We start from the raw sequence: 24816 nt of genomic DNA on the forward strand, positions 1-24816 counted from the left end.
CTGCTATACAGTAAATAGTAGTGATTGTGTATCACTAGAAAGCAATTACGTTATAGATAGGATGGGGAGTTCATTAGGAAATAATACAATTTCTACAGTATTTTAATGAAGTCTGTGATAACCATTACTAATTGTTATATCTAAATAAAAAAGAGTGAGATACACTACAGCAGAGACAGGTGAGGAAGTTATTGTGTTACACTTCTATTTCATCAGATCTTATGAACGTTGAACTTCAGATTTAAATTTCACAGTTTTAGCTCAGAGTGATTTAAGCTAGGAAGTATCAGTAAAGCTCTTGAGTTTATTTGTTTAGCTTTCTGAACATGAAATAAGCTTTGGGTGTAGTTTTAATATAATGCAATATGTAAAACTCAAGGGTTTTTGGGGAGGTGTTTTTTTAACATAAATCTGCAGTCTTCAGTGGAGGGATTAGAACACACAAACCTGACCTAAGTGGGAGCAATGAAGGGTTTGCTGTCCTGTGATGTTATTAGTCTCCTGTGTTTGCATGGGGCAAAGGTTTCCAAAGATACCTGAGATTTTGAATGCCTAAGTTGAGAACCATTGAGGATGTGCACTTGCTAGAAAGTGAGTTTCACCAGCATATCTTCAAAACACAGTGCTTTTTTGGTATCTCACTGAAGGCAGGCAAAACCACAAAACCAAGAGAGAATGAATGTCTGTATCATTCCAGGAGGAGGATCCTTATAGTTACAATAAGTAGTAGTTGGTAGTGGTGTCACTTATACAGGCAGAGAAACGCTATTTGCAAAACAGATTTCTGAAAGCCTGAGAAGAGGTTTGATGTGCCTTTTTCTCTTTCAGTAATCTGCCGACAGGATCGTTAAGAGAACATCCTTAACACTTTGCTAGTGTTAAGCTGGTTTTTTGTCATCAGTGGTGTTTGTGGGGTTTTTTTGGTCTTTTTCTTTCTCTTTGTTTTTTTTTGGTTGTGGTTTTTTTTTTTTTTACGTTATTAATGTGTATGTAATCTACTATATTGAATTTTTGCTTGTAGTTTTAAGTTGTAATTTGTGCATATATGGCATAAGAACAGCCTGACTGGTATTAACAAATCCTAATAGAATTCTTTTCTATTCCTGTAGAGAGGTACAAGTGATTATTCAGTGCAAATATTGTGGGATGTTTGTTTGTTCTTTCCATAACAGCGGAGGATAACCTGTTAGGTTGGTTCTGTGTAGAAGATGATGGAAATCAAATCAAAAAAGAGAAACATCCTCTTCTTGTTAGACACATGCCAGTGATGATGGCCAAGCAACAGGAGTTTAAGGTGAACAGAATTCCTACATGAAATTGATGTTACTTTTCTCATGTGATATAACTGCTGAAGGATACCATATTGTAAATACATCTATTAATTCACACCTATTATTTCTCTTGAGTGTAAAATCAGTAGCAATGAAAGGTTCAAGGGGGTCACAAGCAGTCTTTGAGTCACTAAGGAACATAGGGCTTATATAGTATGACATTTACTTCCACATGTAAGCTCATCACCAGGTGAAAACAGAACTGCTGGGAACTTTCAATTGGTCTTGAGGTTTCCAAGTGTTTGTTTGAGTTCAAAGTAACCTGGAGCTTACAAAGTGTAAGGATCTGGTCTCGGTGATAGCTGTTCTCTACTGGTAGAACTATACTGAATTCTCCTCAAATTTTTTATTTTCATTAGTGCACAGAGAACAATAGTTTCAAAATAATTTAAAAATTTCCAGTTTTAAGGGGTCTTTTATAAAATCTAGTTCTATTCTGAACAATGATACAAAAAATGTCTTAATGGCTTATTTAATAAAGTAATGTGTCAGTTTGAAGGTATATTGACCACTGCCTTTAATGATGGAAAATAAGTACAGTGTGTCTAGACCAAGAGATGGGAGGGAAGGGTGCTGGATAATTTTTTTTCCTGTGCATCAACAGGAGTTTTTATAAACCATCAATCAGTCTTGCACAAAAACACTAATGGAGATAAAATTGTGTTTGTATGGCCAGAATCCCAACATTGAATTAGCATCATTGCATGCGTACTGCTTAAAGCAGTAGGTCTGCAGACCCTTGTTGCTAGGACAGCCTACACAGGAGGAACATTCAGCTGGCAGCTTCATTTCAAGTGTGAATGCACAGGCCTGGATGTTGAGGGAAGATAACTGCTAGCTGGAAATGTATTTGAGATATGTAACGGTGTTAAATCCAGCTGTTCCTATGATACTGGTTTTGGAGCAGAGCTGTGGTTTACAGCAGCCAAAGTCTACTGAAAGTTTCCTCTCTCCCAGACAACCACATCCTTATCTTATTAGACACTCTGCTTTGCTTGTATTGAATACTTTCTAAAATCATCAAACTAGTTTAATTTTTTGCAGAAACTTAAAATATTTACATTTCCTTAAAGGTTATGTGTTTTAAATCCTGTTGGTCCATGCTAGGACCCTTGAAGGCCAAGGCAACCTGTAATCGAGTTAAAACAGAACCTGTTTGTTTTGAAAGGAAAATCTGTTCCTGGTACAGTTGGGTAATGGTCTTTGCCTTGGTCTTCTCAGCAGAAGACAGTATGTGGCAGTGTTTGCTTGAGCCTCCAGGTCAACTTGGCCAGTTTTGTAGCTCCTAAAGATAACACGGTTGTGAGCCCAGCTGTCATGCCTGATGCTCCTAAGTCCTTGATATTACTGAAAAAAGATGATCTAAGTATTATTGGTGGTTTTCTGCAGCCTCAGCTGCAGTCTGGGTGTCAGGCCACAGCTTGGGGTGGGAAGAGAAGCTTTGCTGGGCTGACATTGCTTGTTGTGTCTCCGTGTGCTGCTCAGGCTGCCCGGTAGTGCAGGGAGCCTGTGACACTGTTTCCCATCACAGCAGGTTTACACCTCAGGCAAAGGGCTTCTATCAAGATTGAGAGCAGAAATGCCACAGTTTGATTGTGGAAAACATAACTGATTTTGACTAAGATGCAAAGTAACGCGGAGATGTAACAAACAGCCTGAGAAATAGTCAGCATGCAGCCTGTCATTTCTGTTCCTAGTAGTGTATTTATCTGTCACAGCTACTGTAAATCACCATTATGAGTAGATAGGTTCAGCATGTGTTAAATGAGACATGCTAAGGCTGGCATGGATAGCTCCCCTTTGTTTTAAAAACCTTGTATTTTTCTCATCTATCAGTTTCCATCTTTTGTCCTCATACTGAATTGCTTTGGTGAAGACATAACACTTTTACTACTGCTAATCACTTGGTGATGCCTGCTTACTTCAGGGAGATTTGAGAAAATCTTTGCACTTTTGAAAATTAAGTAAACTGGGAATTTACAACTCTAACTTATACCTGATTGCTTCCTTCTTTAGTTATTCCCTGTAATGAGGAGGTGCTGCCAGCTTATGGTGAAGTTGTCTAAGTTAGTACTAAACAATTTATCTCTAGTACTGCAATATAATCCTGATGACATTTGTGTCTGAGATGAGAGCATAAGTGTGAATTATAGAGAATCTTGTCTAAAAATGTAGTATCACACCTCATCAGGAAGCCTTTTATTCTCTACATGGTTATTAAGTGTTTTTATATGTTTTAAAGTGTTTACATAAGCTTTAGGGAGCTCTGCCATGGACATTCAGGAAATTAGGGAAAAGAGAATTCCATGACTGCTCATAAAAATGCTTCTTTTCAGAGCCCTGGTGCTTGAATGATTTTTCAGAGTTGAGACAGACTTAAATATAGATTGTGAGTCTGTAGCTTTCAGGTTTTTCTCAAATGGCCTGCATAATAAAATCATGAGTAGAGTTATTAATTTACTGACAGTAACATGATGACATGAAGTTGCAAGGGAATAAGAGTATTATGGATGATACTATTGCATTCAAAATGAGTAAAGCACCTGGAGAAACAATTGAATGAGGGGGAAGAAAAAAAGGATGACAGTCAGTAGGACAGGCCCATGGTGAGCTCAGGCAGAAGCAGATAACTTTACAAGTACACATTGAGGAGGTGGTTGAGCAGAAAGTCTGCAAAAGTGATTTTTTATTAGACCAGCAATCTAAGGATTGGTTAAGTATGTAATATTGTTACAAAGGGTGAACAATCAGTGGAATGTGGACAAAAGTAGTCATGATGCAGTGCTTCTAACAGCTCTGCTAGAATAGCATGTTCAGGTGAAAAAGTTCTGCACTCTCAAGTACAGGGAGCTGATATGACTGCTGGAGAGATGCCAGTTTGAAAAGTGATAATAAAGAATTTTGAAACCAAGAAAAAATAAGTATTTTGATGTTTAAAAAATTAACTAAGTGATAATGTTAATTTAGCTTAATGAAGGGGAGACTCAGGCATGGTCATGACATACATAAGCTTTACATACAAAAGGCATTGCAGAAGGGAAGGAAGTACCTGCTGGCTGAGATGAGGAGTAACAGGCCAATGATGACAGCAAGCATGATGTTATGTTGGGCATTTGGGAAAACTTAAAGGTCATGAAGCATTTGAGCAGATCAGATAGAAAATTTTTACTTTTTGGCTTTGTCTGTAAGAGCATAGATAAGGAACGTGTCAGGAACAAGACGTGTAGCTGACCCTGCCCATGGGAAGCTGGACAGACTAAACTGGCTTCTTGCCTTCTGTGATTCTTTGATATCTTTACATGATTTAGTTAATTACAGACTAAATTAGGCAGAAACTGGCATTTAATGTGATAAGTGCTCTCTTTTCCTTTTTCGAAGGTTGAATGTGCTGCTTATAATCCTGAACCATACCTCCCTGGTGAGACAGAGTCAGATTCCTGTGCCATGGAACATGGTTTCCTTTGGGTAAGTGTCATCTTTAAAAGCTGAAAAGGGGGTTGTCTCCTGTTTGTTTGCATTGTTTTTTGTGACTCGCAGCAGGATATGGATCTAAAATAAATTTGGGGTTGTTCTTTTTTCTTTTTGGGTTTTGTTTGTTTTAAGATAGATGTCTATAAAGGCTAGCTAGTAGTTTTGGACATGTGATTTTGCTGTTCTCTGTAGGGTGTCACTTATTTGTATGTGATTTGTTAGTGTGGCACAGAACAAATTCCAAAGTGCTGAGCACATTCAGGAGTGAGTTATGTGCTGATTTATAATGAGGGCTGCTAAAACCCATATGAGCTCACACTGTCCTATTGTCTGTTGCCATATTTTTAAAATGTTTTAGCCATAAATAATCTGTTTAAGTGTGTGAATAGGAAAAACCCCCTCTTCTGGCATATTGTTATGACCTCAAATATGCAGATATTCCAGCAGGCAAAGTGAGATACCCAATACTTCTTTTTTTTTTTTTTAAGCTAATGATTTCAGTAGCTTTTCTTCTTACTACAATACTAAAATTTTAAGGGAACCCTTGTGAATTAAAAGTGGAAGTTAGGAATAGCTTTTGTCAGTGGTGGTCTTCAAGCAACCCCTAGAATTTCTTTTTGTCTTTGCCATTTGTAAAAAGTCATCACAAATATATGCCAATAAAATCCTTATACTGGCACTAAATGTTTTATTTATTTTCTATTTGCTATGTTTTTTCATTTCATATAAACATAAAGAGTTACTAAATAAAAACACTTGTGCTGCTTGGGCAGACATCTGTTTTTTACTCTTCTCAGATCCCTAAAATGTAGAGATTTGTGGACATATTGATGATATTTAGTCCTGGATCAGGGAGAAGCCTGGGATTCTGTATCAGCAACTTTATGAAAGGGATTATATTAATAATTCATCTTTCTTTTTGGACAGAGCATTTATTTGTACAGCTGTTACTGTGCAACAGGCAGGCCTCAGCTATATTATCTGTTTTAAAGAATCTGAGAACTTAGAACACCAGTTATTAAATCAGTTTATTACACAGGTACTTGCTGTAATCGCGTTACATTATATATTTATATGAGTCAGACATCAGAACAAGCCATAATATTCCTCCTTTCAAAAACAAAAGAACCGATTTTGTGAGTATACAAGGGTATATAATGTTTTGAAATCTCTTGTATTTGTGCTGAATTATTTTCTTGTTTATGTCTTAAAGCATGAAACCCTCATATAACTTGAGGTACGCTCTTCAGTTACCGTTCCAGTCATTCTTTCTTGTTAATGCTGATCTTCCTGGAGACAGGTGTCAGTCTTGGTCTTTTTTTGTTTGTTTCCTCTTTCCAATTCAGATTGGCAGTTGTACTAATCAGATGGGCCAGATTGCAATAGTCTCATTTCAAAGCTCCGGCCCCAAGGTTATTGAGTGCTTCAATGTGGAATCACGGATTCTCTGCATGGTCTACATACCAGAGGAGGAGAAAACGAAAGAGCAAAATAAGGCTTTTGACTCTGAAAACGTTCTTGCAAAAGCTTCTAATGTGCCTACTATTTGCCTTGGCATGGAAGAAGGAAGGTGATTCTCATTTTTAGTGTACTATGTATGATTTATTCATTAGGTTTACTATTCTATAGCAGAATTGTGTGAGATACTTCCAAGAAAATGTTTTCTTTTTAAAAAAGTATCTGTGAATACCCAGTGACCTCAACTTATCCTTTATACCTAAATCAAGGAGAAAATACACTCCACATGATATTAAAATACAGTATGTAGTGTTTGAAATTAAAATAATATGAGTCTTTGATGAAAGAGGATTTATTCATCTTACATCATGTCTGAAAAATATAAATATTACTTTTGTAATGTTACAACGTAATCTTTAGGTATTGGAAAATTTTCAGAATTATGAAGTGTTAAATGAGGAACCCATTAACCTTCTACACTGTGATATTGTGCAGGATTTGACATGCGAATAAATAATATTTCTGTTTACTATTGACATGAATTATTTTGCTCTGTTTGACCTGATGACCTTACCGAGTCATCACTTGATTTATATTGAAAAACAAAAGCTACATTTTCTAAATTTATGAGTCTGTAAGCAAACAGATCTTGTTAACACTAGTGAGGCCATAAAAGTAGGTGACTACATGTGATTTTTGAAGGAGTTTCTAACCAGAATAAGTGAAGGAGAAAAAAATTCTCCAAGGAAAATGCTATGTTTCTAGAAATTCCCACATCTTGTACTGATTATCTTTGCTTGTGAAGTGCAATTAGTTCTAAATTTAATTATTCAGTATTCCTAACATACCTATGGTAATCACCTGTAGGAATGATGGGAATTTTAAGTGTAACTTATGTCTGGTAGTGAGTTTTTCTTCTCGTTTCCTTAGTTCTCCAGGTAATGCTTAATCTTTTGGTTTGTTTGTTTTTTAAACTAATAGAAAGTTTTGGATAAACTCATAATAAGGGCTGTTAGCACAAAGATAAAATGAAAAGTGTTGTCTTATGGCAATGCTAAGTAATTGCAGATTGTCTACATAGACATTTTGGAGGCTTAGGATACTCCTTTCCATAATTGTCTTCTTATGTATGGAAGGAGAAAATCTTTCTTGCCCCCAATGTTTTGACTGAAACCTCTTTTATGCGTATTCTAATAAGAACTAAATAAAGCATTTTCAGGGGTTTATTTTTTCTTGCTTCTTTTTCTAGTATTTCTATTTACAAGAGTTGCCAAGGCTCAAAGAAAATTCGACTTCAACATTTCTTCACTCCTGAAAAATCAACTGTTATGAGCTTAACATATATGTCTCAATACTTGTTTGCTGGCTTGGTAAATGGAAACATCTCAATCTACACAAAAGCAGAAGGTAACGTACTGATATGATTTAATAACATCCTGAGGAACTCACATGTCAGTATATTTTGGCGGATGTAGTTTTCCACTATTACATTTTCCGAAAATTCTCTGTGAAACTGCTGAAGTAAGATCACTATACTTCTCAGTGCTTCTGAAAAGACTTCATACCTTGTTTTCTCTTTTTGAAGGATAGTAGCTATTTTGATACTGTTCCCACTTTTACCATACGGTACATATGAAAACTGATTTATACCCAATAGCTTAAACCCCAAGGTCTTCAGTGTTACAAAAGTCCAGAAGTTTTTGACAACAGGCAGTATACTGTATTTTACGCAGCACAATGCTAATTCCACACAACTACCCGGTATTAGTGTTTACAAAAGACAAAAATTTCCTCTATCTCATTTGAAATGACAACTTCATTTTCACTGTACAGATATGAGAAGTCTTTCCAATGTGTGCAGCTCATATATTTAACAGTTTGTCTCCTTTTTCCATAAGCATCGCAGTTGGTTGTTTGGTATCTAGCTAGGTAATTGCTAAAATAGTTGGAATAAAAGAGGATCCCAGGTGATACTTCTGAACTGGGAATGTCTTCTCCAGAGCTGGTTTGGGTCCTTCTCCATGTACTTCCAGGACGTCTCACTAACTTTCCTGCAGTTCTGCATACATATGGAGTTAATTTAGTTCAAATTCAGCAAGACTTTCCTCAAAGTTTGAAACCTGAGGTTTTGAGTGAGATGTTAGCGCAGAGATACCTAAGCTACCGAAGTACAGAACCAGCAGAGATCTGGTGAACCTTATTAGTGTGAGCTGCATGATGATGGTTGTCATACTTCTCTAAGGAGTTGAGTCCTGTAAATAGTGCAGTTGCATTTGTGTATTATAGCACTATACTAAATCCTGTCAGCCTCTGAGGAGCCAAGCTCAGTATCTTGAATCTTGAAACAAATTGTGTGTCCAGTGTTAGATGATATAATGACTTAGTCTGGGAAAGGTACAGGGTGCATTTTTTTTTATTCTTTGAAGCAACAAAGAATCTGAAAAATGTGTTGGGAAAGAGATTTTCTTTCACCTGTTGTCATCTTCAAGCCAGTGGGCTTCCTGTTGAGCTGTTCTCTACTATCTGAAGCCAGACATGAGACTTCAGTTCCCTTTAAAAAATATGTATTTATTTTTTTTACCACCGAATAGCATTTTTTTCTTTGTTTTGGAGGCACAGGAGTGAGGCCTTTATCCTAGTCTTGTTATGTCATTTTTGATATTTCAGTTTCTTTACGTACCTGGGTGGGGCAGTAAGTCAATCTGTCATCTTCTCTGAATGGGGCTGGTGTATTTAAGCTGCTTAAGACTGCAATTTTGTCACTGAAGTTCTTCCAGAAAAGACTCCTTCAAAAACATGAGTGGCATCCTTGGCAGCATAGCTAAGAAAGGATGTGTGGGCTGCATATTTACAGAGGTTGTTAAGGATGGGGCAGAGCTGTAAACCAGACTGAACTCTGCTCTGAGCTGGAGGTGATGTATTAACCGGGATCATAGCATCCCCTGTTTATCTTCCTCTGAAGACACCAATTCTGTGTACCTAAGATATTCACAGAGCCTGTCGGAGTCTATTTCGGGATTGCTGAAGCTCTGAGATGGGAAATACACATTCATTTTTTTCTAGTTCAACTTGTAGGCCTTTCCCTTACAGCTTGGTCTGTGTGATTTCAGTTCTCTGTGCCTCATGAAAGTTGTGTGAGTCAGCTGCCCCCATGTTAGCTTTCATATTCCTTATATAATGTCTGGCTGCTGTGGTCATGTGAGGCATCAGCCCTGGAGGCGTGTTTTTATAAGCACTGACCTATTTTACCAAACAAAGGAATCCAAGTGGTGAAACAAGAGGGAGGGGGAATGCAGCCTCCAAAGAGATTTGTACAACTCATCTGAGTCGAGTCTGTTCTACAGAGGGGGTTACTTTCCAGCCATGCACTTCACACTTGGGTTTTGGTCTAGCTGCATGAAGGAGATTAAGAAAAGATTTAAAAGTGAACATGAAATGTGGTCACTGCATTATAAGACATCTGATTTGAAGGCTGAGAAGGATAAATGAGATTGGATGCACAGGTGACATTGTTGTGCAGTCTGTTGCAGGCCTCCATGAATGAGAGGGGCTAATCTTTCTTCTAGGATGAAAATCCACCTCGCAGTCCACCTTAGAGTCAGGATCCTTGTCTCTTCCTCTATGGGCAGAAAGGGAAATTGGATCAGTTCAGCCACTGAAGCTCGATAGCTTTATGTGTATAGTCAGAGACTCACAACTTCAGCCATTTGGTGTTCAGTAACCAAATAGCTCTGCTTTCTTTTATTTTCAGATGGCTTAATTCATGTAAATATCCAGCTTGTTTAGAAACAGCAAGTGCTCTTTCCTGATTTTTTTCACAAGAGAACTTTGTCAGATTGACAGCATCCAGAGTTCTCTCTGACTACAGAAAGTCTTGTCTTGAAGTAATTAAAAATGGAAACTGAGAACAGCTATGTATAATAAACCAAGGAACATGTGACACATTAGTGGTAGGGTTGAAGGTGCCCAGCGAGGCTTCCTTTATGGAGGGTAGTAGCGTTCTACTGAGATACTTCTGTATCCATGTATTTTCACTTACGAGTTAAAAAGTACTTGAGCTTGAATGTATTTGAACATAAATTAAAAGCGAAGTCAATGAGGCGCTGATATCGTAAAATCTACTCAGTTCTTAAATGTGACCTAATGTGGTCTGTGAAAATGTCACAGGAAGACTAGGATGTAGGACAGCTAATATGTTAATCCTAAAAAAGGAGCCCTATTTATTATCCTTAATAATAATTAGTTTTATGTGGGTGAGAAGACTAGTTTGGGGAACCGTGAAACAGCTAATGCATTAAATGCTGTTATATATAGCAATGCTAGTGATGCAGTTTATGGGGCTATTAACTTTTGCACAGTTATCAGTCTGAAATATTATGTATTTAGTGTTTGTTTGACTGAATTATTAGAAATATTTCCAGGCAAAATACTTCTAGATGAGGTTAAGAGAAAAGTACATTGTATTGTCTTTGTTTAAAAAACCTAACAAAACCCCTTTGTGATGATTGCAGACAGCCCAGCAGATGTGTTTTCTGAGTGACGTAATAGCAAAAAAGGTCAGCGCGTGTTTGACTTCCACTCATAAAACATCTTAGGAAAGGGAAATCACAAACTTTATGTAATATAGGTGTATTGTTCCTGATATACTGGAGTCAGTTCCAGCTACTTCCTTTCTTCTAGACATGGTTATACATTTCCTTTCCATAAAGTCCTGTAATGAGTATGGAGAGAAACGGGAAAAAGAAAATAAAAACTCAGAATGATTGTGGCAAAGAGTAGAAGAATTAATGTATTAGTGGTTTCAGGAAGAGTTTGGTTAAGATACCGCACCTGTGGCAAACCCTTGCACCCTCTCCCTGTGAACACGTGGACATACTGGAGAGAGTCCTTCACAGGGCCATGGAGGTGATGAAGGTACTGGAGCATCTTATCTATGAGGAAAAGCTGAGAGAGCTTTTCAGCCTAGAGAACAAGAATTCTGGGCATGCACAGAACAGAAGTTTGCATTCTTCAGAGAGACTTTGCTGCTTAAAAACTTAGGCAGCTCTGAAGTTGCTCAAGAGTTTTGATGACTTATTTATCCAAAGAGGCCTCATTACCCTAATGAGTGATCACTTTCAGGGGCTTAATATCAAGGAAAAAGACCAAATTTGACAAGAAATGTAAGAGTAAGGCAAAACAATTACAACAGTGAAGAGGCAGCAGGTCAGTTCAGTAGCAAGATACCTTGATCAATTTTGCAGTTGGCAGTTGTGTACTTTGACAGAAGCAGGGAAGGAGGAATGCGTGGACGGTAAAGCACTGATGTCAGACTTCAGAGCTTGAGTGGATCCATGCACTGCCCCAGCGTGTCTGAAGAGTGCAGTTCTGGAGTGTGATCGCCACTTGAAGTGGATGTGCTGAGAGTTATTGCTGTGAAAAGCAAGGCAAAGTATTAAGCTGTTTTGGAGAGGACTAGAGTAGCGATATTGAAAAACAGATAAATACTTCTGTCTTGACTATGTTATCACTGTTAGCACTATCACCCAATACTTGTTACCAGAAATATGTTGACACTGCTGTCAGTCTTATTCACGTATCTCACGCTGGGACTTCCAGCACCACCCCTCTCTATAATTTTAGTTAGAGCTCTGTCAGCTATTTAGCATGAAGAATTTGTTGCATATGTAGGAAAAAATGACTATATGCATGTGTAGCACAGGACATTCTGAATTACACCTTGTTTAAACCAGCAGACCTGAATCTCCCAGCTTACTTCCACATTATAAGAAATGTGCTAAACTTTTTACTTCTGTAGCTACTGTCTTACTCCTCAATGAAAGTGCTGCTTTATGTACCACGTGATAGAAAAAATGTTTGTGCTCCACTGCACAAATTAACCAACAACCACTGTTCCAAGGGCATTGTTGGCAGCTCTGTTGAAATCATCAATAGAGCTGCTAAGCAAGAGAGGAAGTTACCAACAAAAAAGCATGTTCAGTTCAGCTCAACTGAAAGTGTAAAGGAGAGGAAAAGTACTACAGACTTTAAAAAGACTTTCTGAGGAGATAAGGTATATTTTATTAGGTTATGTCCTATGAAGACTTGAGAGCACCAACAAATTATAATTATAAAAAGTGCTAAATATTAATAAATTATTTATAAATTAAGTAATAAGAAGGAGCTTATTTTTAGAAATCATTGTAAAAGAATGTTACTTGCCTTCATTATGTTTTCTGGAAACAAACCACAGAAAGATAAAATAGCCAATATTCTGCCCTATAAAATGAACATGATTTTAAAACTTCCTATCTATTTGATTGAATTTGAGTGAATAGCAGAATACCTGATTTTCTAAAATGTATACGAATCACAAGACATATAGCAAAATGCACTAATGGAAATAATGTCCTTGTATATTAAAGTCTTAGAAATACTTTATGAACTTAAGATATGTTACTTGGATGCAGCTAAACAGCTTGTTGTGAGCATTGCAAGATACTGTTCAACATTGGGATATAAACTATGGCACATAAATATTGGAAAAATATAATTTATGGTGAGCATTATAAATAGTGGCATAACAGACTGTCACGGAATATTACCCCGAGGGAGAGGCGGGGGGGGGGGGTTGCATTCTGCCACACAGACATTAGTCCATAGACCAAATAATGTTTAAAAACGATATTCTCATGTTCTAAATATTGATCTAATGTGCAAATACCAGAAGTTATGAGATCTTCTTTCTAGAAACCCCTAGATTTGATTGTATATTTGACTCTGTTCCTGCAAATAGCTGTATCTGCAATCCCCATAGAAGCCTGTTTTCTATTACAATAATGTTACAGAGACTGCAAGTCTCATGTACTAGATGTTTTATTATATCTATAGTAAGAGTCTATACCTACTTTGATGTGGTCAGCTTAAGATCCACTAAAATCTGCAAATACAGTTATGTTTCTGTGGTGTTAATACTTGCATTGACTTTTCTCACAAAGCAGAAGGAAACCCCCTGTCCTTTCTCCCATGGATTCTTTCCTGTTTCCACAGATGTCAGCCTTCGATCTTGTATTTGCTCAGGGTGCAGATAACTGTATTTTCCACACACAAACTAGTCTCTGCTTACAGGATATAGGTTCTGCATATTGCATCTCATTTGATATGTATATACTTAGCTCACAGGCAGAAGAAGTTTGTCTAAGTTTGTCTGTGGGTTTTCATCATTCTAGAGACAATGATGACCAAAGAATCATCTTAAAACTAAACCAATCTATATTTAGAGAACAGAAACAAGGCATTGATTGAACAGAATTTTAAGGCAAACCACAGTTTTGTAGACAATCCCGTGGGTATTCTCCAGCCTGGTCTCTTGGAGCCACATTATGTACATCTCCATGGCTTATTTTTATTTCACTCAATTCCTATTTTTCAGAAAGCAGTTTGGAAGACTCTGAAAGCAGCCATGCTGGGCTCCTTGCACTGGCTTTGTCCTGTTGTGCGCCTTGAGATTTTGTTGACAAGCTACCATTTCTTGGCTTTTTTTTTCCTTAGGAGAAATCCAATTTATTAATATGGTAACTAACCAAGGATTTTTAATGTAAAACAAAGCTGTTCCATATCTTTTGCAAGTGCTGCATTGAATTTTAAATACATGCATAGCACTAATTAAGTTGTTGAACCTGCTTGCATAAGTATGTCTTGCATTGGCAGGTGTTTACATGAGTAGAATAGAGGTAAATCTTCTCTTAGATTTTAGAAACAATGAATTTTGAATTAGACAAGATGGAATAGCCAACGTCAAACATGAAGTCTGTGCAGGCAGGTACTGAGATCTGCAGAGAGAGCATTACGTTGTCTTAAAGGCATGATTTTAGTAGTCTTGAAACAATTTGTGAACTTGTAATTTTTGCGATGGGTGGTAAAATTCTTGGTCAACAAAATGAAGTTGTGGTCTGGCTTTTAGCCGGCATACACAGAAGTATGTTGGATTACCGAGCTTAATCCCTTGCCTTGCTTGAGAGGATTTGTATCTGTGCTTGCAACTCCCAAGAGATTTCCCTGGCTGCCACGAAATAAGAGGAGAGAGATACACGCTGCTTAATTTGTCCTCCTGATGCCATTCCACTCTGTATAATTAATTAAACATTCACTGAGGCAGGGACTAGAACACAGCTGACCCATCGTTTAACTACTGCTGTAATTACCAGGTTAGAGAGTTGTCTGTGTGTCTCCCTGCCTACCCCTCCCTTTTTCCCCCCTCTCATCTGTCTCAAATGCTGTCTGGTCTGGAAGACAGCAATGGTTGTGGGAAGAAATAAAAAAGCCCTACAGAACAGCTTTACCACATGGCTCAGGTACCTCAGCAGAGCAATACTGAGCTTCAGATTTTTCCTGGGCTGACATCAAGTGGGACTGCAGTTTCTTTGCATGAAATCATGGTAACATGAAAGACGTCAGGTCTGTCTCTCAGCTTTTTCCTATGTCCAATCCCACTAAACTCTTACAACTAACTGGATTGTTCAGTGCTGTGCCAACAGCACCAACTGAAAATGGTTTTGTGAGAGCTGGGTTTTTATATGTATATTTGATGAATCAAATATTTGTAACACAGGTAGTATTAATAAAATTGGTAAAATTGAACTTACTTTATTACCTTCCAGTAAGTTACTTTAAAATTTTTATTTTACAATCAACATCCACTTGAGACCAGTAGTAATTTTCCTTTTAACTCAAAAACTGTTACAAATACTAAATAATGACTTGATAAAAATTAATAAAATGGCTGGCTGCTGAGGACTTGTATGAAAGTTGAAGGCATGAAGATCCATATCCAAAACAAAACCAAACAAAACCCTCAAACAAACTAACAAACCCCAACCAACCAAAACCTTATTTGCTTGAAATAATTAAATTTAAGCAAAATTTGAATCCTGGAGTCCACAATTGAGATCCTGAAAATCACCATTCATGTGTCACTTATGTATCAGCTGTGCTTCATATATAAACCAATGTATAGCTTGAATGTATTTAAGAAAGAGAGCCTTGGAGTTAAATGAACAATTTTATCTGTACATTATAATGTGCTCTTCAGCATGGAAAATTTAACTACAGAAAAAAAAGATAGCTTCTTGCTCAGCCTGTCTGCTGTCCGTCCAAATTCACAGTCTTTGTCCTTCAGAACAGACAGGAATAATATACTAGAAGATGCTGGTTTTATCCCAGAAAAGGAAACACGAGCATGCTATGAACTGGGTGCTGCTAGAGCTTCTGCAGTCAGTGTAACTTACACAGTGAGTTGGGACACACACACATGTGCAGCTCTGCTCTCTGAGGGCTTTGCACTGAACTGCCTGCACTGGTTGAAGCATTCACAGCGTATGGGCAGCCTCCAGTTAATAACTTAGTTTGAGAATAATGTGTTTGCTAGCAAATGAAAATTCTTCCAGAAGTTTCTTTATTACTAATCATACATATGAGTCACAGAGAACAGAAAGTGACTTTTGACATAGCTGGAAGAGTTTGCAGGCTAATAACTGGAAACACTTCTCACTTGGAAAATAAAATAATGCAAATGATTTTGACAGTGTGAAACTAAATGTTATTTTTCAAAAGAGATCCGCATCTCAAGAGTGACTCAGCAAAGGTTGTATCATGCAGATGGCAGAAGCAATGAGAAATACTCCAGAGCTGAGGCTTCTCATTATTGTTGCTGCATTGTGAAGCGGGGAACTTGGTACCCATTACCTAAGCAGATAATAATAGGTGCACTTGTTATTGAGAAGAAAAATAATAAAAAAAAGTTTTTCTTAAGTGCTTGCCTAAAGATGTGTTGAGCTTGGTCTTATAAACCAAAATGTAAGTGGTTACTGAGTTGAAACTGGTGTTGGTAAACTAGACTTTTCTGCAGCTTATGCAGCAAGAAAGCTTTAAACTAAGAAAGTGGGGCCTTTTTGGATGTATTTTATCTCCGTGTAAAACCAGATACTGTAACAGATTTTGACGTTGGGCTACTTCAGCATAATAGGTAGAAATTCAGTCTTTGAGACTTCATGTTCAATGAGTGCTTACATAGAAGTAAACTAATATAAAAGTATTAAAATTATTACTGACATATTTAGTATGTTAAAATGAACATATAAAAGACACAGCTACAAATATTTAAAGAGGCCTATGTTGCTAGCTGTTAGATTTGGAGATAAAAAATCTGCTAATCTTTGTTTCAAAGACAAAGCAATTGAAAGTGACCAGAGCAGTTAAGTGGCAGCATGCAGTCTTTCTCAGGAGGTCTCTGAATAATTCATTGTGCCACATACACATGCACAATGTAAACTGGATCTGCTAAATGCAGTTGACAGAAAAGATTGTAGGTTATATTTGGGGGAAACGAATAGAATTAGTGAAGATATAGCACAAAAGTTTTAATTTGTTTTAAAAAAGCTTTTCCTTCTTAAATGCATCATCTAGTATCAGAAAATCCATTTAATCAACATGCTCTTGGAAAGTTATCTGAGCTCATTAGAACCTGCAGTAAAAACCTTACTCCTTTTCATGTGAAATATGATTCTATCCTAGTTGGAAGTTGATTAGTCTTGAAACAGGTTGGCTGTGAGCTCCTTCCAAGTTGGATAACATTATATCAGCTATGGCTTTCTGACTGCTTTTTGTGTGGAGAGGAAAGCAGTTGCATCAAAACAGCAATGTGAGATCCCCTGTTTATCAGTTAATCCGTATAAAATTTGTTCAGTTGACAAATATATGAGCTGCGGGCATTTTTTTGTGGTGGTGTTTTTGTTTATTGTGGGTTTTTTGTTTGTTTTTGTTTTGTTTTCCCCTTATTATCATATTAACCTTTCAAACTTACCCAGGAAGATAAAGTTAAACAGATAAAGTTAAATCTCAATGCAGCTCGCAGTAGCAGCTTGCAGAGATTCAAGTGGTAGGCTTGGGATGCAGTGTTTTCAAAACTGTTTGTTTTTTTTAAAAAAAATACCATTTTGTTGTGTATAACCTTTCTTCTTTTTTGTTGAAGACGGGACCTGGAACACAGAACCCCAGAAGATAGTTAAACTGGGGGTTCTACCTGTCAGAAGTCTGCTTGTGATGGAGGAGACCATTTGGGCTGCATGTGGTGGACAGATTTTTATAATCAGCACTGTGACACATTCCATAGAGGTAAACGCTTTTAAAAGCATTGCTCACATTAAAATCTGTTTAAGAAGCTTCAAGATTCGGGAAGAAGCCTTTCATAAAATATAGTTTCAGTTCCGTAAAATCCCACTCCCCGCAGTGGGATTCTGCTGTGATGTTCTCTGCTGATGTCTTGTTTAGACCTAGGTTTGCTTCTGGTTTTACCCCAGGTTTCCGTAAGGTGCTTGGAGCTCATAAGGTATTAGGGGAGAGAGGTTTGCTTAAAAATGAGATCTGAGAAAAGGGAGCAAAGTGGTGAATGCCTACAGGAATCGTCTGGTAATTCCAGAATAAGGTTTAATAAAGAGACTGCCTCTGTGTAGTTAGATGTTACTTGTACCTTGTGATGATTTTATAATATGTTTCTTAAGAGTTTTGCTTCTCATTGGCGTACAAAAACATGCTTTGCATAAGGACATTTTCCAATGAATAATCATTAAAAAGTTAGCTTTTCTGGGAGAGAAGAAGAGTGTTAATGACTTGAGCTTATATTTGTGACCACATTTTCCAGAAAGCGTTAAGCCCTCACTTCTGTAAATATTGCAGCCTCCATCAAAAGAATGTCTCAGCGGTCTAACATTTACTGTTGATGAAAGGTTGGGATAAAGCCTGTCCTTCAACCTACAGTACAGTTACACTGAATTGCATGATGTTTACAGCCATGAAGTTCTTTCAAACAGGAGTTGTGATGAGCTCACAGCCTCCTTCTTTGTGGGCTTTGTTGCTGCTTTTTTGTTTCATTGATGATCGTGTTTTCTCCCAACAATTGCCTGTTTGGTACAATTGATTCTGTGAGTCATTGTCATGAGTTTGCAGGGAAATAGCTAACATCCTAATTTCCTCTGTGTGCGCTTTCTGGGTGATTTGTTTTGTAGATGCTTTCTGGGTGATTTGTTTCATAGATGCTCAGATAGTGTATTTTCCTACTTTGTTTTTCTCTAGTGCTTGTTTTGCTGATATTTTCAATGGTAAGATGAGGGAAAGATTTGGACAGGTGCTTGAGGTCCACCTTCTTGTTACCTTCACTGGGGGGCAAGGTGGCCTCTGGGACACGTGGTTACTGTCCTACCGACTTTGATCACGAATCTCTCTGATTCTCACCAAGAAATAGATAGAAACGGTAAGAGATCACAGCCAGATTGTTCCTGTGTGAGGGTGGTTACATGCAGCCAGATCTCTGTAAATAAATTTGGCAATTCTGGACTAATTCTGTCACAAAGCTCTTCCTAGATCAGGTGCTATGGCTGCAGTTTGGGTTTATGCTGTGCTGTTTTGGCATAGGAGAAAAACCCCAGGATTATACGTTCTTTAATCCTCAAAGCCTGTCTAAAGGTTACTTTATCAAAATACAGCATAGCATAATAGACTGCAGTATTGAAATCAGAAGTTCAGAGAGATAAAGTAACGAATATTCTATCCATGTCTTTCAGACATGGTAGTTTCATGTTTCACCTGTTACTATGAGTTTTCCTACAAAAGCATCACTGGAGGTTTCTTTTCACAGTGCCTGCTTTTTAACACTTTCAAAACAGTGTTAAATAGTCTTTTTGCTGACTTTTCAGTATCAACATGAATATCTACATGATAGCATGTCACCTTTTCATAGAATTGCAAACAAATTATGATTTTCCTTTGTCTCTTTACTGATCCTAAGATGTACAGAAGTACTGATCTTGTTTCCTTCATCTCACCAGACTAAACAGCTCCCTGATGTTTTCCCTATTGCCTGCTCAGTTACCTGACTTGTTTTCATAACTCCCAGGTTTGTATTTCCGAAAGTGATCTACTATGAGGCACATACCATGTTGATTGCCAACATTGTTTCACTATCACGTGATAACACAAGGAAATTTAGGCTCTGCATATAGGGAATATTTTAACAATATTGGCAACTGAATATATCTGAGCTACCGCTTCTTTACTGTGCAGAGCAGAAGCTTTGCTGTATGGAGGGAAACAGCAGCAAGGAAATATTTGTTCTCCCTCTGTGCCCTCTCTTGTTCAGAGGGAGTCAGTTAGTAATATTGGACTGAAGAATTTTTGCATAATATTCATCTTTGCTCTATTAAAGGGAATCCACGTGTTCCACAGGACTCAACTGTTATTCTTCCTTCTTTGCTGAACTCCTTTATTTCTCTGTATTCTTCAAATTACAGCTGCTTGTTCACTGCTTTCTGCTGTCATGCATATATATTATATGCTGTGTGTCATATATGTTATCTATAGAGGCACCTGACTCTTTTTTCGAGGCCATATTTGTGTGAACCCATGAGCGCTTTCAAGACAATTTTGTAAACTTAGTCCTTGTGAGGCACTCCTTGCTTCATAGGTACCTCATATTTAACTGTCTGTGTATTTGCTAAGTGCAAAGTACATTATCCTCTGAAAACAATCTCGTTCCACCCCCTCCCTGCTTTTCTAAGACTCCTATTTAAGCTTTTTTTTGTTTAATAACTATTAGTAAATGAGCACGTTTGGCATGCTGTACATTGGGTTTGGATGTTATTCACTTTTTCTGCTTTTTTTCCCCCCTCTAGTAAGGATAAGACTCTCAGTTCACTTGTTTTGATATGTTACTGTAATAAAATATTTTAGGAAATGTCTTTTATTGGCACAGTGTCCTAAACTGGCACAGTTCCTCAAGCTCCTTGGCAAAGGACATGTGAGAAATATATTGATTGCTGTTACATACTGATTACATACTCTGATATTCTTTTCATGAAGAAGAAATTTGTCCTTATTCTCGACCCTAGAACTGATGACAGTTGTATTGCTGTTGGGTATAGACCTTGATCCCGTAGTGGTCTCTATGCCTGTAGACCCTTAGGCTCTGCAAAAGCAGACTGTGTTTGTTTAAAAACAACAAAAAATGCCAGAGTATTTAACAGAATAAAGTCACCAATTGGATGGCATTCCATCCTGGTTTGTTTTGTCTTGGTTTTAAAATTTGGCTAACTATATGGGAGTTACTTTCCTTTTAACAAATCAAGTAGGATAAGCTGAAATGTTCAGCTGAGTAAATGAAACAAATGAAAATCCGTGTGCATGAGTGTATGTTGCCTGAGTACTGTAACTTCTTTAAAGCAGTAAAAGTAATTTGTTTTACCTCGTGGACAATAACACTCATTGTGCATCTCCCATGAAGCTTGAGAAGTGGTGGTTCAGATCTTGGCGCAGCTGTTTGGTGCAAGTGGCACCTCCTCAAAAGACAGACTCCAACTCGGCCCCACGCTATGGAAACAATAGCGAGCGATGTCAGGCTGTGGCATCCAGAGTGTCCTCTGCAGCTCTCGGGTTGCTGTAGGGTGTGAACGAGATAGCATGCGGGGAAAAAAATGCTGGGCCCTGAATAGGGAGGAATGTAGGTATGAAATCTGAAAAGTAAAATGAAGTTCTTTTTTTTTTTTAATAACAGAGGGAATAAGACATTTCTGTCCCTTTATATTTGTATATCTTGCTGTGAGAAAGAACAAAAGGCCAGCTATTTGTTTTCAGTTAGACATGTAATTGAAGCAGACGTCAAAACTGTCCTCTGTACAAAAAACTTTTGCATTTGTAAAAGAATGCACAGGTTTGGGTACATTCCTGTTCTGTGTTAGAAGATCTTTTGAATTAGAAGAATAGTTCTTTTGACATGCTTTTTTGTGGCATTGACAATATTACCATTTTTCTTTAAATGTGTCTCCATGTTTCAGCAGACAGCTGTACGAATGGCAGGACAGACTAAGTGGGAGTATAATGAGTTGGCTGGTAAAAAAGGAATGCGGCAAAAATGCATGTGCAAGTTGTTTACAGTGGCACCAACAGAACTGTCAGCTGTGGTCAGACCACAGCAGAGAAAATTCATTTTTTATTATCAGCTTCATTTTTATTCTAATTCCAAACAGCACAAGTTCCTGGTCAGGTTCACTTCAGCAGCCTTGGATCTGTCTCTGAGAAGTTTTAGAAGTCAGTTGGTCATCAGCGCAGGGATGTAGGAGTCTGTAAAGAGAAGTTACTGTTTTAAAATCCTTTTTGCAATGAAACATGCATGATGAGAATATCAGGCGATTTAGCCATAAGAGCTGTTTCTGGCTTTGAAAGATGTTGTTCATGGATGAATTCTTCTGTTGAATAAACTGTATGATTCTCAAATTGTGTGTATCATTTGGTAAAGAATGAATGGAGGTTCCTTGAGGAAAATAGTGAACGTAAATGTGGCTGCCAGAGGTGCTTACATTGCATTGCATTCTGCAGTGTTGTTATCTGAAGAGTCAAAAGGTAACACACGCGGAAGAGTAACACGCTCAAAAACTGCCACTGCATAATAGTTGAACAGAAACTTTTTTGCTCATTTACTAAAAATTGAGCATTTGAATAACAGTGTTAACAGATTAAAAGAAAAAAGTAGTAATTCCCCTTATTTTTAAACAGCCAGTTGCTCAGTGGAAAGTACTAATTTATAAAGTATGAAAAGAAAATAAGAAAATTAAGTGCCTACTAAGTATAATATCAAAAGTTACTTTGTGAAAGCTTAAACTTCTATTCCTTATTTCTGATCTTAGCCTGTTTATTGAATTTAGATGGAGAATTTGAACAATATATTTATAGCCTAATATATTCAAAACATAACTATCTTAGGCTAAGAGCTTAGCCTGAGAAACATGTAACTCAGATTTTGATGCAAAATAACCAAAATGTAACTCTTAATTGTAATGCATGGAAAATTTAAGTGTGCTTTTACAAGGAGGATGGGGGTACTTTTCCATTTTATCTGCAAACATAAACCAGAATATTATAATACGTATTGTGAATATTAGGGCAGATATTTCCTTCCATATCCCTCAGAGACAGATTTGTATCCAAGGAACAGCTTGCCATTTATTTAGCCAAGGAAGTTTTATCTTTGTCAGAATAGCTCTCTGTATTTGATAATAGCTGGCACAACGTTAAAAGGCTGTGTTTAACTTCAGAAACAGTTTACTTACAAGGCACAACTGGGAAAAAAAATCCCTACTTCTTGTTAATGATTAAAGAACTTTACTATAGCTTTATCTTGCACATTAACAGGAGCATGTAGAGAGGTGTCGGCCTTCCTGGAGCCATGCAGAAGATATAACTGGGAAGGCACTAGGTTAACGAAAAAAAGTCAATCCTGAACCTCTTACATTACTTCTTACCTTCAAAAGGAGGATTTGGGCCTTTCTGATGAAAAGTGTCAATATTTTGAAGGACAGGAAAAAAAGTAGTTGATACTTGTGAGATTCAGAAGTGTCTATGAGTCGAAAAGCAAGCCACAGTATTAAGACGCATATTGTTATGTACATAGTTGAGCAAATAATGGTGTATTTATATTAATAAACACTCCACTTTCTAAAGATTATTTTTTCCTTGGTTCTTTTATTCTTGTTCTGAAAAGATCCCCTAACAGAAGAGAAGAAAGATGTTTTTTATTCTTTAAAGAGGAGTTCTGCTTTAGATAAAAGTAACGGTTTAGGAAAATATCTGCCCACTCTCAGGAACCTCATCTCTGTGGTAGTTTTCCCAAAGTATCAATAATGAAATACAAAATCCTCTTAAATCTCAGCTGTTATGGACTTGCCAGCCCCTACCATGCAGTATTTGTAACAAACACAGTATCTAAGTTGCTGTGAAGTTGCTCTATCATTAGTTAGAACTTTGGTTCAAGAGCTGAGAATCCTTCCATACTAGTGATGTTGTATTTTTTTTTTAAAAAAAAAGCTAACAGGAAAACGAACGCATGATATGCAGCAGTCAGAACATATCTTGAGCAACGCAGAGAAAGGTAGCTTTGTCCTTGACACAGAGGACGAAGATACAGTGCCTACACTGCAGAGTTGGTAAGGAAGGTTGAATGCTTGTTCATCTCCCAACAGAATCCTTGTTTTTCTTGCAGAGCCATTTTGAAGCCCATCAAGAGGAAGGGATGGTCATTTCTCACATGGCTGTTGCTGGAGTGGGAGTCTGGATTGCCTTCACGTCTGGATCTACACTGCGGCTCTTCCACACTGAGACACTGAAACACCTCCAAGACATTAACATTGCCACCCCTGTTCACAATATGTTGCCAGGTATGACGATATTTTTGTTCTCTTTATCACTCTTGCTCTCCAGAGTGTTGTAGATTAGGCCAGAATCAGAAGGTCTGTCTCGGACTTTGAGTCTGATAACTGTCTCGTGACTGTTTGCTTTAGTAAACCACAATCTGTTGCCTTCTGTTGCTCAGGACTGTGTGCGCAGTGAACTGGATGAGTAGCGGCTCTCCTCCTTAGAGGTTATACATGTCATTATATAGATAAGCAGGTATATTCTTCTGTTTAGTCATGGTTTTTGCGGTTGTGAAGCAATAGGACAATGCAGTCTGCTGTGAAATTGTGTTTGTTTTGCAGAGTTTAGCATTTGCTTCTGAAACTTAGTGTCAAAGTACATGATGGAGTCAATTTGTCTACGATCTGGACTGAAAAAGCACTTGCTTGATTTTAGTTATTATACATCAGGAGTCTCTGTGAACTCAGCTAAACCGCTGCCATGCTGCCATTTCAGAGTGTGTTCAGTGTTTTGCTGATTGGAGCTTTAATTTGTTGAATGAGAAGTTTAATCTTATGGGTAAAGATGGAACCTGTGGTTGTTTGGAGAAAGTTTAACAGATCTTTAAATATTTTAAGACAGAAGTTGTTCAATCATCCCCAAATCATCAGTGTCACAGGCAGCTGCACTGACCTGTATAATTTTTGCAAGTGGTGGGACCTCAGCATCAGTGACCATGTCAGTGGGAACTGTGGTGATGCTGGGAGAAGGGATGGAAAGAGTGATAGTGGTGGGGCTGAGCACGACATGTCCATGAGGACAACTGTTCTTTCTGTCTCTCCGTGTTCATAGGCTGCAATAGACGGAGCTTCCTCAGTTTTCAAGGACAATGTGTGTACCAGCTTTATTGCTTTGTTTCCAGCAGAAGCCAGTTTTCCCCACACTGTTATTTACATTTTTGCAAGAGTTAGGGATAAATCTTGGATCTAAAATGTTTCACTTCTTCATTTTCTGTCATCTTATCGTGTTTTCTTTCAGATGACATTAGCTTTGCAATAAAGCAAATAAAGCTCTGTTTTAAATTGTGTCTGTTTATACCATGTTCTAGGAAGGCTGTTTTTTACATGTCATGACTGTGGCTCCAACACTGAACAGCAGCAAATCGCCTGCCTTTAAATAGGTCATTTGATTGAATTCATCACAGTTATGCAAAGAAATCAAGATCAGTTTAAAAAGGAGATTAACTTGTAATATGTTCTGCTGTTGTGGCAGGGTGGAGGGTGGGGGCAGGAAATAGGGCCTCCCTTATGCATATTTTCTGCATATAAAAATCTCCAGAAATTTAGCCTTAGTGTTCATTGCC

At 37.6% G+C, this 24816-nt stretch overlaps 1 protein-coding gene across 4 annotated transcripts in view; it reads left to right on the top strand.

Moving 5' to 3' along the window:
- The window catches only part of ARHGEF10 (Rho guanine nucleotide exchange factor 10), a gene marked incomplete at both ends in the record, with an annotated part of 97522 nt that overhangs the window by 64701 nt on the left and 8005 nt on the right, over positions 1-24816 (top strand). For all 4 annotated transcript variants that reach the window (XM_080341829.1, XM_080341830.1, XM_080341831.1 and 1 more), the window contains 6 exons: positions 1173-1294; positions 4710-4796; positions 6149-6372; positions 7510-7667; positions 17269-17411; positions 23323-23497. In XM_080341829.1, the coding sequence (XP_080197955.1) occupies positions 1173-1294; positions 4710-4796; positions 6149-6372; positions 7510-7667; positions 17269-17411; positions 23323-23497 (909 nt within the window). The remainder of the gene's footprint in view (positions 1-1172; positions 1295-4709; positions 4797-6148; positions 6373-7509; positions 7668-17268; positions 17412-23322; positions 23498-24816) is intronic.

The sequence above is a fragment of the Nesoenas mayeri genome (assembly GCF_963082525.1).
Source record: "Nesoenas mayeri genome assembly, chromosome: 3".
Taxonomy (NCBI): Eukaryota; Metazoa; Chordata; class Aves; order Columbiformes; family Columbidae; genus Nesoenas; species Nesoenas mayeri.